Source organism: Lolium rigidum, chromosome 1, assembly GCF_022539505.1.
Source record: "Lolium rigidum isolate FL_2022 chromosome 1, APGP_CSIRO_Lrig_0.1, whole genome shotgun sequence".
Taxonomy (NCBI): Eukaryota; Viridiplantae; Streptophyta; class Magnoliopsida; order Poales; family Poaceae; genus Lolium; species Lolium rigidum.
The window spans coordinates 291518466-291532160 of NC_061508.1; the positions used below are offsets into that span (position 1 = coordinate 291518466).

Sequence of the window (13695 nt, forward strand, 5' to 3'; positions counted from 1 at the left end):
TCTCTGTCATATACACAAGTGATGTGATCAGGTCAAGCTCCACAGAGCTCATCGTGCTAGAGAGCCTGGAAGATGGGGAAATTAAGCAAAAACAAAACAAAACAAATATTCTTGATGACAATGAGCTAAACATCACTTCTTTCATCTCTGGTTCAGACAAGTTCTATTAGAATCCTAAGAAATTCAGCCAGCAGGCATTATCTGAATCCATCTATATCACTAGAATTAAGTGCAAAAATCGAGAAGTAAAAACACATCGATCAAGAACTTGTGCATTAGCATATGTCCATATGCTTCAATTCATGTCATTCTTAAGTATTATTAAGCTTTCTTTCTCAAACTGTCAAACACATGTCAGTTGTATTAGAAGTTCACCAAATTGTGTGATCTAAGGCTAAACCTTAACATTTTCTTTGTGTCATGGAAGAGAGTTGTGATGCCAAACAATACAACCTTTTGTTTTTTGAACTGCCAGACAATACAACCTTGATATTATGTACATGCGTTAATCATTGTTATTTGCTATGACCAACAATAGTATTCACTTCACTTCAGTACCATGAATACTAGCAAACACTGGCTACTATTTCACAATATCACCAAAAGGAGCCTGTCAATGAACAACAAACTATATCGAAAAAAGTTGCAATATCAAAAAACAAGATTGCGTTCAAACCAAGCGTAAAACGCAGAAGCTGATTTGAGATTATTGTATATGTCATGCATGTCGAAGATGAATTCAAGCTCAAGACACACAGATGCCTCTGAAGAAAGTACACAAAGCAATCCCAAAAGCCTTTGCAGCTGGATTAATAACAGGTTAAATGCTACTAACTATGCTATCCGCAAGTACTGGAAGCAAGCATTTCATCTCTGTAAGCAGATATCAGGGGAGAAAAAGTGGCCAACATGTGGACAGCTTGCCTGACAGTTCCACTTTTGTGTTCATGCTGGCTGAGGCCAACCCATACATCCAAGCCTGGCCTTTCTAACAAGTCTCTGGCACTGCACTCATAAAAACCATATGCCGCCAAGCACACAAGACTATATTCGCTGAGCAAATTATTCACGATTTCAATCAATTTACAGGCTGGACTTTGTAAGATGCCACCTGGTGTCAATTTTCACCCCTGCAAGTAGAGCCTTTTGGGAACACTGCTTAAATTCATCCCAAAATCTGGCTCAGAATGACTCATGAGCACCAATCAGAGGACATCATCGCCAACAAACCAAAAACACATAACAATGTTATGGGCTTCTGTCATCTGTGATGATGTCCTCAGAGGCAACAAGTTCTGAAGGTGCGCCTTTACCATTCCATACATGTAATTTACTTCTGTTTACATCAATCCAGCTCGTCCCGGGTTCCTTTTTCACCTTTCTTGATTGCATCAACTTCCTTATCTCTGAAGCATCTTCCCACCGTCCAACTGTTCTGTACACATTTTCAAGAAGAACGTAGCTCAAGTGGTACTGAGGCTCTAGCTCCATCATTTTCTTGGCAACCCTTTCTGCTACATCTGGGTTAGAATGTGTGGCAGAAGCGCCAAGGATTGCTGCCCACAAGGAGGAATCATCTCTGAAGGGTGACTTATTTATCAGATCTTCAGCCTCTTCCAGCAGTTCTACTCTGCTGAGAAGATCAACAATGCAATTGTAGTGTTCGATTCCAGGGGCAATGCCATAGTCCTTGCTCATAGAGTTGAAGTAGTTCCGTCCTTGTTCAACCATTCCAGTATGACTACATGCAAAAAGAACACCAATGAAACTGATGTAGTCAGGCCTGGCTCCTTCCCTGACCATCCGATTGAACAGATTGATCGCTCCCTCGGCATGGCCATTCTGAGCGAAGCCGCAAATCATGGCATTCCAAGTAATCGTATTACGGACACTGCTCGCCTCGAAGATTCTGTAAGCGTAGTCTAGAGCGCCACATTTTGCATATAGGTCTACAAGTGCGGACTCAACAACCACGTCTCTCCAGCCACCGTTCCTCAGAAACCGGCAATGGATCTCTTTTCCCGGCTTCACAGAAGATAGACCAGCACATGCCCTCAGAACAGTCCCCAAACTATACAAGTCATCGTACTCCTTATCCATCTGCCGAAATAGCGCGAGAACCTTCTGGTACTCCGCGTTCTGGCAGTACCCACCGAGCAACGCACACCATGAAACCGCATTCCTGACCTGCATCCTGTCAAACACCTTGCGCGCCTCCGGCATCATCCGGCACTTGGCGTACATGTCCAGCGTGCTGCTCTCCACGATCACATTATTACCACATAGGCCACGGGTGACTACCTGGGCATGCGCCTCGCGGCCTTGACTGATTCTCCTCAGGTTCCCCAGCGCCGTCATCATCGAACCAAACGTGCAGCCATCCGGCTCGACCCCACGCGTCATGACCATAGTCCGGAACCACCTCACGGCCTCCTCGAACCAATCGTTCCGCACGAACGCTGATATCAGTGAGGTGTAGCATATCCCGTCCGGGGCGCGCATTTCCTCGAACGCCTTCCGCGCGTCTCCTGGTGAGAGGGTGTGGCCATACATGTCCACTAGCGCGCTCAGCACGATGTCGTCGTCGCTGAATCCCCGGACAAGGATGCTCCCGTGGAGGCAGGCGCCCGCGTTGCGGTCGCGGAGCATGGCGCAGGCCTTGACGGCGGCCGAGAACGCGTGGGCGCTGGGGGAGACGCCGTCCGCGCCGGCGACCATGGACCTGAGGGAGTGGAGCGCGCGCCGGGGAAGCCCCGCGCGCAGGAACGCGGCGAGGATGGAGGAGTGCGCGACGACGTCGCGGCGAGGCAGGTCGTCGAACGCCCTGAGCGCGTGCGGGAGGTGGCGCGGGAGGCGGAGGTAGAAGGCGAGGAGGGCGTTGGCGACGTAGCGGTCGGCGAGGACGCCCGCGCGCGCGGCGCGGGCGTGGAGGCAGTATCCGAGGCGGGGCGGCGGGTGGCGGAGCAGGACGGCGGCGAGGGAGACGGGGGACGAGGGGTGCGCGGCCGCCAGGCGCGCCGCGGCGGGGAGGTCGTGGGAGTCGAGGAGGCGGATGACTTGGTGGTGAGGCGCCGTGAAGCTGGTCCTCGGCGGGGGCATCGGAGGGCGGCGCTCCAGCCGCCGGCGCCGGGGAGTGGCAGTGGCGCGACGTCCCGTCTAGTGTTCGTTTCCGCGGAGGAAAGCGATGCGCAAGACTTAAATTTCATCGCCGACTGATATGGGAACAGTGTGGTAGAGATATTCATGCTCTTTTCAGCAATTACAAAATAAAGTTTTAAAAAATATGAAACCAAAAATCTGTAAATACTGAAAACAGTTTTTATAATTTCAACTTAAACCGCAATGCCAAGACGATGTACACGCGTACATCTTTTTTTTAGAGCAACCACATATTTTATTAATAGAAATCAAGTTACATGACTAAACAAACGTGGTTTCCTGAAAACAAACTATCTTTACTATTATAAATCTGGATTGGACTGGTACGTCGTACGTCGTCTCCTTCCCGCAACGTAAAAAACGGCTGAAAAAACTTGTCCCTCGTCCAGCAACGTGAAAAAAACCAGGGACGAGAAAAACAGAAACCTTCTGCACGACAGCAGGCACGACCCGCTCCTGGCGAACTATCCTGAGAAGAGCACGCACGCGTTATTTCTCCGCCGCCGCGGGCCTCGATCCGGCGAGGGACCAACCAGCCCGGCCGATGCGTTTTCTCGTGCGGCGCAGTGCCCAGGCAATTGGCTTCCTTGACGGCCTCCTGACGGCCGCCGCTCGCAGCCTTGGTGCTCTCGCGCTGGTGCACTGAGGGCACATCACGCGTTCGCCGGTGCTCGACGCGTTTTGCGATGGCAGCAGGTCTATGTGGGGCTGCGTCGCGGCGAGGGCAGCATGTCTGGCGGCGCCGCGCCTTCATGCCAGCGCGTACCTGAGATTACGGGCGGCGCAAGATGAGCTGACTGCCCTGGTAATCGTTAATGATGTTGATACCAGTGAGAGGGACCTGGTGGCTGCCCCGATCTTCATCGGTGGTCTCGCGCTGCTGTTGCTCCTTCGCTTGCATGGCTGATATAGCGGATCGAAAAACATGAAGATTAAGGTCAGGTTCATCTCTATCTGCTCCTTAACTAGGCTGTTAGCTATCAATTTTATTTTGCTGTTTGGAAAGGCAATTTAATCGAAACTGTTAATCTCCAGTGCATGGAGACACATATCTGGACAATTTACATTACATTATGTACAATCAGGGGGAGACTTGTATAGGATCTCTCCATTAGGTAGGATCATAGGATCAACCTAGAAAAAACATACTTTGAACAGGCGAAAAAATCTGAAAATAATAAACAGCATGCATATAGGTTGTATCTACAACTCCAAGAAATTTCAGCCTAAAATCTGATCTACACTTGGAGAAAAAAAGACAAATTCTATTGTGAATAGTGTCAGATCTGCTTGAGTAGTATTTCACACTATTCACACTCAGATTTATCTTTTTTGTCTCTCCAAATGTATGTCGAATTTAAAGTTGCAAATTTTTGGCGTTGCATATATAACATAGATGTGTGTTGTGATTTTTTTTCAGATTTTTTCAACATGTTGTGTCTTTGCAAAAAAATTGATCTCATAGATCCTATCTAAGACCTGATCCTACCCAAGTCTTCCCCGTACAATCAAGGCCAGTGTAGTTTGTGTTGACTAGATGGACGACAGTAAAAGCACTACCTTAGGAGGAGTTAAGATCAAGAGTTTATATATAGCTATTCAGCCACAGTAGTGCAATACCTGAATTGATAGGCATTTGTGATCTTTTGAGGGATGATCTTTATACCTACACTCTTGATGCATCTGTGATCCTAAATAACTACTCACCCAATTTTGTTGTCCTAAAGCTCTAGATCAGTCTAAAGAGAAATGCTTGTACCGCTCCGTTCCGAATTCCGATCGGCGCGAGAGTGGTGGTGACACGAGCGAGTATGTACGTTCGTGCTGTCCGTTCAATGGCCAGAACCGAGAAACCCAGTCCGTTCGCGTCGATTAAATCGTAGTCATTGCCTGATACAGTGTGCTCCAATACCAGTCTTCCGTGCTGCACGGGCATCATCAGAAACGCCGCACGATGGCCATGCTTGCCGCGCGCCACGGGCTGCTCTGCTGCACAGCACCTTTGCGTGGACCCCTACAACGTTGGTGTCGCCTCCTCTGCTGATGCCATCCGGCTCGTTCTAAGGACAGTAGGACACACGACCTCGTGTTCGCTGATCGGCCTTGCACCTTGGCCTGCGAACACGCCATATAGATGGTTCGTTTGCATGCCGCGTCAAGTTGTCGACATCAAGTGCTTCTATCACCATTAACAGAGAATCTGTGAGGCTTGCATGTAATTTGGCTATGGTTCTCGCTGGTTTCTGATTTTCGGTTACAGGCTTGTAATGTTGTACTGCTGCCAAGATCTCTCTAGACTCTAGGATCTGCACACCTGTGGATTCTGCTGTGCCCAACGAGGGCAGAGAAAATGCAAGTTCGCGGTCAATGCAAGCAGCTACCGATCAAGGTGTTACTTCACCCAAAAAACATGCATCCAAGCCTGCAACTTCCAGACACATCACACATGTAATTTTTTTTGCTGGGTCATCACACATGTAATTGGAATGATCTCTATTTAGGGAATGTGATGGATTGATATTGCGTGACTGGATCCACATACTTTCTTAATTAACTCCTGCTGACCACGGTAGGAAATTCAGGACACCTAGGTAACACATTATATTGTATCGAAAAATTGAACTGAGAAGAGGCGACGAGAAGGGATAGCTCACAGGTCCAACTCAGATACGGTCCACGTGAGCTGCCAAGTAAAGTATAACGGGTATATGTGTTTTTCTATCCTGACTAAATATGTATTCCAGAGCAAACTCGGAAAATGCATTAGAAGGGTGGAGAAGTAGTTGCATGGATTGAAATGTAACATAAGGTTTTTAACAAGTTGCTGAAGAAGCACATTTATCTTTATTATTTCGCGGCAACGCGCGGGCACTTAGCTAGTCCATAGTATTTCCTGCACTAGTCGAAGCTATTGGGTGCAGCCAAACTCCCACACCATCTAGATGCATATTGGAAGAGACGCCGAGCCTCCACCCAGATCTAAAAGAGCACCACCGAAATAGTTAATCAACATTGGTAGGAGACCAACACCAACATGCTTGGGGAAAGCAATCAAACAGCTTGGTCGACGTGGCTGGTGATTTGAGAGTGTGAATTACCATCGCTGAGGGTGTATCAGTCATGAAATATTTTAAGGACAATCTTCCTCGCAACAACCATGAGAAAGAAAAATCCAAAATTAACATGAAGCAAGATTTGAAGACATATACCTAGAATATTATAATCTTCAAGCACAACCGTTGACATCGTGAAGGATCTCGTCGTTGAATGAAGAACCCAAGATCACTTATTGTATACAATGCAATCTCTAGTTAGGTGGATGCTAGAAAGAAGACGACTAACAAAATCTAAAAAAAAATACTATTTTTTATTAAAAACTCTATACATATAACGGCTTTTCTAAGAGCATCTCCAGTCACGTCCCCGAAAGCATCTCCCAAAGGGATTTGGGGCACGCCGGACAAAAAGAAACGTTCCCAACAGCGTCCCCCAAAGCCGTTTTTTGTCCGGCGCGCCCCGATACGGTGTCCGGCGCCGCGAGCCCGTCCCCATCCCACAGGGGACGAACTGGGGACGTCGGACGCACCGAAAAGTGAGGCGGGGAGTGGCGGAGCCGACCCGTCAGCGGCACATTGAATTTTAACCTAACCGTCGCCTACCTCGCGACGGAAGTTATTGGCGCGCATCGACGGTGCAGTTCCCGCAGAGGCGCAGCGAAGCGTCTCGTCACGCCTAGCTCTGCGTGCCAGCGTTAATGAGTGCCACCGCTCCCCCGCCTCCCTCCGGCCTATAAAAAAAGGGCCGCCTCTCATCGTCCCTCTCACACACAAACCCTAGCGCCTCTCTCCCCAACCCTAGCCGCCACCATCTCAAGAGTCGACGCCATGGCTGATAGAGGCGGAGGCCGAGCTCGCGGCCGTGGTCGTGGCCGCGGCCGCGGCAGAGCTGCACGCTCGCCATCGCCTGCGACGCCGTCGTCGTCCTCATCGTCAGACAGGCAGGACGAGGAGGTGCCCGTGCTGTTCGAGTTCATCGTCGTCCTCAAGGGCGACCCACACGGCATCCATAGGCTGCCGGACGACTTCGCCGACTTCGTCGCCGACGACGAGCGCCCGGGCTCGCTGCATCTGCGGGAGGATGACTGCCACTGCTGCCGGTGGATCGTCGACGTGATCTACGACGCGCGCGGCAAGATGTACCTCCACATCGGGTGGGAGAAGTTCGCGCGCTACCACCGCCTCGAAGCCGGCTTCATGCTCGTGTTCTCCTACTTCGGCGACACGGACGCGAGCGTCAAGGTGTTCGACGAGATACGTTGCCGCCGGAACTACCACGGCGACAACGCCGAGGAGTACGACGACTGAAGAGTGTTGTTTCTTCGCAGCGAAAAAATACACGGAGGTTTCTGGTTGTTCTTCCTCGGACGAACCAACAGGGGCACCCTCACTAGCTGGATTTTCCAGTTTGGGTGACTGGGTGTGCCCTCGAGTGTTCTTTCTTGGCAGCGAACACACAAAACCTTCGATGCACGGCCTAGTTAGGTTTAATTTTTTTGCAATATTTTATATTTGTGTCAACCATGGTTCAAACTATGTATTAGTTTGTGGAAAACCATGTTCCAAATTATGTCTTCGTGTAAATCACGTTCCCAATTATGTATTAGTTTGTGGAAAAAAAAGACTATTATAGTGTTTGGGGCGGCGTTTGGGGGACGCGGATGGGGAGCGACGTCCCCCAAACGCAGCACGAACGAAACACGTCCTCCAAACGCTCAATTCGGTGCCGTTTAAGGGACGCTTTGGGAAACGCGACTGGAGATGCTTTAATCCTCCTAAGAGCATCTCCAGCCGCGTCCCCCAAACCGTCCCCCAAAGGGATTTGGGGCGCGCCGGACAGAAAATGCGTTCCAGCCGCGTCCCCCAAAGCCCTTTTTTGTCCGGCGCGGCCCGATACGGTGTCCGGCGCCCCGAGCCCGTCCCCGTCCCACAGGGGACGCACCGGGGACGCCGGACACAACGAAAAGCGAGGCGAACCGACGCGGGGCCGGACCCGTCGGCGGCACGGGGAAGGCTAAAACCCCGTCGCCTACCTTTGGTCAAGCGACGTTAATGGCGTCCCTGTTTTCCCCAGGCGACGCGAGGACGCGGTCTCGTCGTGCATGGCCGCGTGGCCGTCCGGCGCCGGAGTTATTGTGTGCAACCACCGCGGCCGCCGCTGTTTTAAGGCGCCCGCAGTTCTCGCCGCTCATAATCCTTCTCGTCGCCGCCGCCTCCCCTCCTGAGATCTTCTCCTCGCCGCTCAAAAAATGTCGAGCCCGTTCTCCCACAAGATCGCCGCGGCGAAACGGCTTCGGCCGCGGCAGCCTCATCGTGGCGGAGGCGTGGGCGCTGTACCACGCCCGGTATCCAGTCCCGCCGGACATGCGGCACGCCTAGCAGCCGGCGGCCGGAAGATGGCGCGTGAACGGCATTGGCGTTCCGCCGCCGCCGAGCCGCGCACGGAGCAATGGTGCGATCGCCGTCAAGGCCCGTCGGGCTCAACTCACCGCCCAGGAGCGGTTGGATCCCGACGTGGGCGGTCGACAACAACGACGCTGGTGGACGAGCGGTGACGCGTACTCCAAGGCGAAGTACGACATCGAGATGCACAGCGACCGACAACCTCGTCGGCGGCCCCAATAGCTGGAACAAGGACGGCCGCGCCACTGTTCCGGGGGCGTTCCGGGCGCACCCTCGACAACGTCATCCGCGGCATCCGCAACGGCGGCTCCAAGGCCGGAGATGCCGTCGTCGCCGCCGCCGTCTCCTCAATGGCAGCCGAGGAGGACGACGTACTCGTCCTCCTCGCACTCTTCTTCCTCGGGACCGGCGCGATTGACGCCGTCCTCGTCGTACCGGTCGGCGCCGTACACCGTCCCCAAACGGGAGGTGAAGGAGGAGCCGGCGACGGCCGCCAACACGAGGCGTGGCAGCAGCGGCAGCCGGCGGCAGCAAGGGAGGCGCGGCGGCGCCCTCCTCATCCCGGCCGGAGGTGAAGGAGGAGCCGGAGGAAGCGTCGCGGGCGCGCGCTGCGCGGCGGAGTACGAGCGGCAGCAGCCGGCTCATCGCCCGGCGGTGGACGACCCCGAGGACTGCCCAGGCTGCGGGCGGCGTTCTTGGCGTCCATGGACGACAAGGACGCTCGGAGAGGCGACTGGACGCGGCGATCGCCATGTCCATCCGCGACTCGGCAAGCCGGCAGTGGACCTCACCGACGACGGCGAGGCAGGACCAAGCGGCTTGGTGAAGGACGAGCCCGTCGACGAGCGCGTCGGGAGGAGGTCGTCACCGAGGAGATGTACAACTTCCGGCAGTACTACGACGCCTCCGGCCGCCGCAAGTGGTTCTAGATTAGGTTTAGTTTAAAGTTAGTCAAATTTCGTTCGAATCTATGTAAGTTTGGACGAATCTAATCGAATCTAGTTAAGTTTAAAATTTGCGAAATTTTGTTTGGGGGACGCGACTGGGAAGCGACGTCCCCAAGCGGCAACTGAACTGAAACACGTCCTGACGCCAACTCAATCCGTGCGCGTTTGGGGAGCAGTCGGTTGAGGCTTGTGCGAGATGCTCTGACACCGACGAAGGCTAGCTCGGAGGAGGGAAGCCAACCTATGAATAAAGCGGAGGTAGAGGCGGCCCTACAGTTTTTCTCTTGCTCCGTTTCGTGCGGTGATAACTTAAAAAAGGCTCCCTTTTCACAACACGACACGATTTTATTGTAGGCAATACACTTACATGACAGTAATATGGATCGACTGGACTCTTGGATTACAACCTTAAACCTGACCAAATTCACTACTCAGCACCTTTTACCGTTCCTTATTGACTTGGATAAACTAACACCGACAAAGCAAAGCAAAGCGCAACGCAACGACACCCTACTACTCCTCGTGAGCCTTCTCCTCACATGCATCTTCCTTGCCATTTTTGGTCACTTCCTCCTCGGCTGCCTCCGCCGCCTCTTCAGGAGCGACAGATGCTGCCACCGGAGCCTGGTCATCTGCGGGCGCAACAACCTCATCGTCAATCTCGTCGTCGATGGGGATGACCGCCGTTTTCTCGGTCTTCTTTACCCCTTCGGGCGCAGCGACGTCATCGTCGGTATCGTCGTCGACGGGAACGATCGCCCCCTTGGCCTTGGCGGCTGCTTTGTCTGTCTTCTTCGCCCCACGGCCGGATCGTCCTTCCTTGGTGTGCTCAGCTTCTGCTTCTGCAGGGCCGTTCTGGATGGCGAGCTTGGCTGCGACCTCCTGTGCTATGCCCTGACCCTCATCGGTGTTGGTGTCGGTGGCGGCGACTTCCAGCTCGCCCTTGCCCTCCTCGTCCTTGCAGCCCCCATTATCGTCGTGTACCTTGGCATGAGAAGCTGGTTCTTTCACCTCGGCGCAGGGCGTGTCTTGGATGATCTGGTGGTTCTTCTCTTCCTCCTTTACGCAGCTGTTGTCGTGCGCAGGTGCCGCCACGACTTGCTGAACCTATGATCCAAAAGACAGAAACAAAAGTGACTAAAACACGCCACGCAAGTAATATGTTGATTTACGCTTATATATGCATGGTACAATTGAGGCTCATTGCCATTCAGGTATGCCGAGACTGTGAGACAACATGAGAAATCAAGGAAGCACTACTAGCTAGCTATTTGGTTTAAACCTGAGCCGTCGCCATTGTGCAGGAGGAAAGACAGTGCTGCCGACGTTTGGGTGAGAGAGGCAGAGAGAAGAGTAAGCTAGCTTGGATTGGATGGCTTTCGTCTTCGCGGATCAAGGTGCTTTATATAGAGGGATGGGCATGCATGTCCTGATGGTTGGCCACCAAATGCAGTTAAATCAGCAGATATACACGTATGGAGCATTGGAGCTACGAGGTTCTTGGATCAATCAAAAAATTCAGTTGGGATTTCAAAACGCCTCCAGCTGCCTCTCTCGCACGACGCGCAGCCTCATCCATGGCAGCTCAGTGATCCATACCTACGGGGAGATGCCCTGCACAGAGGGGACACGAGATCGTCAGATGGATGGATCGGGCTCGATCGATGTGTGCACGGCCGGCGCCGTGTGCTCGCCGGCGGCCTCGTGCTGCGCGGTGCAGAGCCTATGGGCGACAGGCGCAGTCACACAGTGCGGTGTAGCGCCGCTTGTCTGGGAGAACGGCGACGGCCGCGCGCGATGCCGCCTCGGCCGGGACGAAGGCTTTGGGGTGTGAGCGAATGGGTCGAGCGGGAGGCCCGGGGAGAACTACCGGCTAGAGGCTTGCCACGCCTCGAGCCCACTGTAAAATATTGGGCGGGATATCGCGCGAACTGTCTCCGTGGCGGTGCGATCGGGAGCACACGTTTATTATTTGGGCGACGGTGATTTCTTGAAAAGGATATTGAAGAGGAAGATCTATCGGAGGCCTGGACTCGTGATCTGGCCAGAGTGTTGAGTTCCGGAAGGCTCCGCCGGCGAATGTAACAGTGCTTTTTTGCCTGGAGTTTGCTAGATCGGTGGTATTCGATCGTGCGCACCCATGATTTTATTCCGACCGATTGGTTCTGGAGGGAGCGGCGGGAAGCTCTTTTTCTGTGTTGACATCAAGTGACTATGGATGCATGATGAAAGTCGGAAGAAGAGAAGTTCATGAATGCCGGAGGGAAGGACTAGCTAAGGGAGATTCAAGTTTTCGCGCTGTTGAAGGACTTGCTTGGTGTTCCGGGCTTCACAGCAGCGGTATGAAAGTGGGGGCGACAACACAGGTGAAGTTCAGAGTCCTACCTTTCAGTGTGAAAACCCAAGGTCTGGCCTTAATTGATTGTGGCTGACAATGACCTTGTTAGAGGCATTGTTTTGAGAGAGGGGACTATCTTCAGGGTGAAAACCTAAGATCCTTGATCGGGCGACGGCGGTGTTAGAGCACTGTTTCCTTCTTGGAGGCGTCATTTTTGGAGAGTCTGTATTTCAGGTGTTGTCTTGGCGGTGGATGTATTGCTGTTGTTAGGCCCGAGATACTGTAGCGGGACTTTTGTTTCTTAGTTTTTCTTTTCCATTTTTTTGTTGTGTGCATCCGTAGTGCCATTAGGGTGGTGCGTTGTTGCAGAGGCTGGGTGTAATTGGTATCTTTTTGATATTAATATATTCCCTTTATCGAAAAAATCAAATGCTTCATAATAGCACACGAAATCAACCCAGAAACAACATAGAGTTCATCAAATATAACGACATGACATAGAGATAATAATTCCACCTCCACTACTCCTCCATGAAATCTTTTGTAGATCCACCATGGTTGCGCCTCTTCCGTATTTTATTCAAATGCAACAACAAAACAATACCCACAATCTCTTCCTCCTCTTCCATTTCAAACTACTCATCGGATGTGGTGTAGTCGTTCAAAACCATCTAAAAAAAATACATATTACAAACTATTTCTACAATTAAAAATAGAAAAAAATAAAGTTAAAATAAATTACCTTTGATACTTTGTGTCAAACACGTTGGCCACGCGTAGTTGATAATCGATGGTGGTCACGACATGGTCAAGGAATTGCCGCTAGTGTGGGAGAAAATATTATCCTACCCTGCAGTACCTCGGAGGACAGGGGAGGGGACACCAAATCGCTGGCGGAAGGGCCGCAGTCAGCGGGGGGAGTAGGTCGGCGGGCGACGGGTCAGCCAAGCTTGGACAACTACCTCCAGAACCTGTAGGTTGGGTGGCGTCTTGGCGGTGCAATAGAGATCCAACAGATGATTCTCATTTATTGTATCGTTGTGCACATTGAGCACAACCTTGACACCATTTTTAATACCCACCGGGCACCCCTTTCTGAAAAAGATCGAAGATTTATCGCCGTTGATCGATCCTCTGTCCTAAGGCCATGCAATAGAGATCCAAGATATGTTGAACTCTACTCGCACTCTCCGTATCTGCCTTGAATAGCAACAAGCTGTCATCGACGAAAAGGAGGTGACTAACCGTCGGAGCCGATGGCACCTCTATTAATCTATGGAGCTCTGATGATAAAATGTGGTGTTTTAAATGGAACAAAAGACCCTCTACTGCTAATAAGAAAAGATATGGTGATATCGGATCACCAAGACGGACCCCCTGGAGGGTAAGAAATGCTGCAACCTTATGGCCATTCATAATGACCTAAGAAGATACCGTGGTGACCAGGTGCATACTGATTGCTGCTCATTTGTTGCTCGTTTGAGCCTCTGGCCGCTTTTCTTTTGGTAAGTCCACAAGTTGGCTAATTTCCCCCTTCGATCAAATCGAATCTCTCTACGGACTTTCTAGGACGTCGGCCGTCGCTAGCTGGTGTTTCCCCTCTTCACCCGCCAGATGATAGGAAGGTACTCAGATCAGGTGCCATCAAGTCCGTCGATCCCGATCAACTCAAGTGTTTTGTTTTTTAGTTACTGCCGGTAACTAATTCGGTATTGATGGACTAATTAATTACGTCCTAGCAGTATAGTCCATTCGTACACCAGCATAAGCAATGTATCTGTTTATTAATGAG

The 13695-nt window shown here is 51.7% G+C and overlaps 1 protein-coding gene across 1 annotated transcript; it reads right to left on the bottom strand.

Annotated features, from left to right (window-relative positions):
- Window position 1: 1 nt before the first annotated feature.
- LOC124660158 (pentatricopeptide repeat-containing protein At1g03540-like) lies at window positions 2-3099 on the bottom strand. The gene is made up of 2 exons (XM_047197958.1): window positions 677-3099; window positions 2-65 (listed from the first exon to the last, which is right to left on the bottom strand). Exon 1 carries the CDS (start codon window positions 3097-3099, stop codon window positions 1249-1251), a length of 1851 nt encoding a protein of 616 aa, XP_047053914.1. The 3' UTR covers window positions 2-65; window positions 677-1248.
- Window positions 3100-13695: the final 10596 nt, after the last annotated feature.

What these genes read in the sequence shown, in the direction of transcription:
- LOC124660158 (XM_047197958.1), bottom strand. Translation starts at nt 3,099, where the DNA reads ATGCCCCCGCCGAGGACCAGCTTCACGGCGCCTCACCACCAAGTCATC.